Below are 3,609 nucleotides of genomic sequence, written 5' to 3' on the forward strand. Positions count from 1 at the left end.
ATTAACCTCGGCTTCGAATCTTTCTTAGTAAGTAAGTGCTTTATAGCTGCATGGTCTGAATATATGATCACTTTAGTTCCAAGGAGGTACTATCGGAACTTATCTAGTGCAAAAACAATAGCAAGCAACTCTTTTTCTGTTGTGGTGTAGTTGCTCTGTGCACTATCAAGGGTCTTTGATGCATAGTAGATGACATGATGTGCTCGATCCACCTTTTGACCCAATACCACCCCAAAAGCCGTGTTGCTCGCGTCACACATGATCTCAAACGGGAGATCACAATTAGGTGGTTGGATGATTGGAGCGGAGGTGAGTAAATCCTTCAAATGATCAAAAGCATCCTTGCATGGCTGAGTAAACTCAAATTCAGCCTCTTTTTGGAGTAGTTGACACATCGGCACCGTGATCTTTGAAAAATCTTTGATGAACCGCCGATAGAAACCTGCATGGCCAAGAAACGAACGAACTTCCCTAACATTTTTCGGGTAAGGAAGACTCTTGATAACATCTATCTTGGCTTTGTCAACTTCCAAGCCTTTTTGGGACACAATATGACCTAAAATCAATCCTTTGTCCACCATGAAATGACATTTTTCATAGTTAAGCACAAGATCTGTGTCAATGCACCTTTGCAGAATTTTTGTTAGATTGCTTAAACATTCATCAAATGAGTTTCCATAGACTGTGAAATCATCCATGAAGACTTCAATGATGTTTTCTACATATTCAGAAAAAATGCTCACCATGCATCTCTGAAATGTTGCGGGTGCATTGCATAGACCAAAAGGCATACGCCTATAAGCAAATGTGCCAAAGGGACAAGTGAAGGTGGTTTTCTCTTGGTCTTCCAGGGCTACTGGAATTTGATGAAAACCAGAGAAACCATCCAAGCAACAGTAATGAGATTTACCCGCCAATCTCTCTAACATTTGGTCAATAAATGGCAGGGGAAAATAGTCTTTTCTCGTTGAGGCATTCAAGTTTCTATAGTCAATACAAACTCTCCACCCGTTTTTCACACGGGTTGGTACCAAATCTACCTCGAAATTCTTGACAACTGTGACCCCGACTTTTTTCGAGACTACCTGAACGGGGCTCACCCATTTACTATCTAAGATGCGGTAGATCATACCTGCATCCAAAAGCTTCATGATTTCTTTCTTCACCACCTCCATCATGGGTGGATTCATTCTTCTTTGTGCCTCTCGGGTTGGTTTGAAGTCTTCCTCCATGAGAATCTTATGCATGCACAAGGAAGGACTCAACCCTTTTATGTCAACAATTGTCCACCCAATAGCTTTCTTATGCTTTTTAAGCAAAGTCACCAACTCATCTTCTTCTGCAATGGACAGCTTGTTGGAGATAATGACAGGCAAAGTATTCTCTTCTCTAAGGTATGCATACTTCAAATGATCTGGAAGAGTCTTTAATTCTAGCTTAGGTGCCTGCACAATAGAAGGAATGAGTTTTGTGTTAGAAATGGGCAATTTCACATTGGTATTTTCATATCTCATTTTCTTCCTCTCTTCCATTAACTCCATAACTTCCATCAACTCTTCATCTAACTTGAAATTTTCTACAATCTCTTTGACTGAATTGTTATCAAAATTCCTGCTCAAAACTAACTCCAACAAATCATGGTTAGTCAACTCAAAACACTTTTCAGTCAAATGTTGGATCATATCAACAAAATTTATACAATGAACATCACTTGGGTACCTCATTGCTTCATAGATATTGAAGTTGATGACCTCCCCATCAAATTCCATGGACAATGTACCATTGTAGACATCAATTTTTGTTCTTGCTGTTTTTAAGAATGGTCTACCTAAAAGTATGGAACTCGAGGATGGGTGGTCATCATCTCCCATATCAAGCACATAAAAATATATAGGAAAGACAAGTTCATTAACTTGCACTAAAACATCCTCTAATACACCTTTTGGATGTACTATAGAACGATCTGCAAGTTGGATAATCACCCTGGTTTTTGTTAAAGTGCCTATGCCAATAGATTTATAAACAGAATATGGTAAAACATTGATTGAAGCTCCCAAATCTAGCATAGCACGGGGGACATAAAGGTTTCCCAATTTGCAAGGAACGGTGAAAACACCCGGGTCCTTGCACTTTGGGGGCATCCTTTTCTGCAAAACTGCAGAAACATTTTCACTTACTTTCACTGTCTCATTACCTCGTAGCTTCTTTTTAGATGTGCAAAGTTCCTTAAGGAACTTAGCATATCTAGGTACCTATTTGATCGCGTCTAAGAGAGGGATGTTGACTTCGACTTTCCGGAACATTGCCATGATTTCACTATCTTCTCTCTCTTTTTTGTTGCTGCTCAATCTTGATGGAAAAGGTGGTGGTGTGATCTTTGCTTCTTTCTCTTCCGGATTCTTTTTCTCCACTATTTTTTCTTTCTTTTCATCCTTCTTTGGTGGTTCTTCTATCACCAACTCCTCTTCTTCTTCTTCGGGAATCTTCGGGCCGTCATATATCCTTCCACTCCTCAAGCTAATTGCACAAGCATTGTGCTTTGGGTTCTTTTCAGTTTGAGGAGGTAGCTTTCCTTGATTCTCCATTTTGCTCACCGATTGAGCAATTTGTGCCATTTGGTGCTCAAGATTCTTGATTCTTGCCTTGGTTTCTTGCTGAAAACTTTGAGTGCTAGTGGCAAGGCTTTTGACTATGTCTTCTAAGGACATGCTTGAGGACCCGACTTGTTGAAGAGGAGGTTGTGGTTTCCTCGATTGGTAATTTTGTTGTAGGAATGGAGGCCTTGCTTGGTAATGGGGTGGTGGTCTTTGTTGATAGCCCATGTTTTGGTTGTTGTTCCACCCTTGATTGCCTCGGGGCTGATTATAAGTTCTTTGATTGTGCCCAGAATAGCCTCCCATAACATTTGCTTCTTCATATTCTTCTTCTTGCAATTGAGGATACATATCAGTCGGGTGCCCCACTTGAGTGCAAATACCACAAGGACAGGGTGTGGATTGCACACCTTTATCCTTAGCAAGCATCATTACCACCTTAGTCAACTCGGATAGTTGAGCTTCAATTTGAGGAGTATGCACCTCTTTTACACCTCGGGGTGCATCTGTGTACCAATCTTCATCTTGACTAGTATGCTTTGAATCCTCCGCCATGTTTTTTATGAGATCCCGAATCTCCGTTGGGGTCTTATCGGTCAAAGATCCTCCACTTGAAGCATTAAGAAGTCTTCTTTCCCAAGGAGTCATGCCTTCAATGAAGTATTGGAGGATTTGATACTCACTAATACCATGCTTTGGGCAACGGGGACAAAGCTTTTTGAACCTCTCCCAATATGTATGAAAGGCTTCTCTCTTGTGTTGTTTGATCCCTATTATCTCTCTTCTTAGGGCTGAGGCTTTCATTTCTGGGAAGTATTTTTCTAAGAAGAGGTGTGTAAGATCTACCCATGTGTTGACCGTCCCCGGTGGAAGGTCATAAAGCCAGTCTTTTGCTGAGTCTTGCACTGCAAAGGGGAATGCCCTAAGCTTGATTTGGTCCTCCGTGACATTGTGTGGTTTCATGCCAACACACACAACATGGAACTCTGTGAGGAACTTGTGGGGATCTTCATTT

At 41.0% G+C, this 3,609-nt stretch overlaps 1 protein-coding gene across 1 annotated transcript; it reads right to left on the reverse strand.

The window, feature by feature from the left end:
• Positions 1–2,252: 2,252 nt before the first annotated feature.
• On the reverse strand, positions 2,253–3,398 carry LOC145130652 (uncharacterized). Its single transcript, XM_079065423.1, has one exon. It carries the CDS (start codon positions 3,396–3,398, stop codon positions 2,253–2,255), a length of 1,146 nt encoding a protein of 381 aa, XP_078921549.1.
• Between the last annotated feature and the right edge of the window lie 211 nt (positions 3,399–3,609).

This window comes from Lactuca virosa, chromosome 8, assembly GCF_052849685.1.
Source record: "Lactuca virosa cultivar CGN04683 chromosome 8, Lactuca_virosa_CGN04683_v6, whole genome shotgun sequence".
Lineage (NCBI taxonomy): Eukaryota > Viridiplantae > Streptophyta > Magnoliopsida > Asterales > Asteraceae > Lactuca > Lactuca virosa.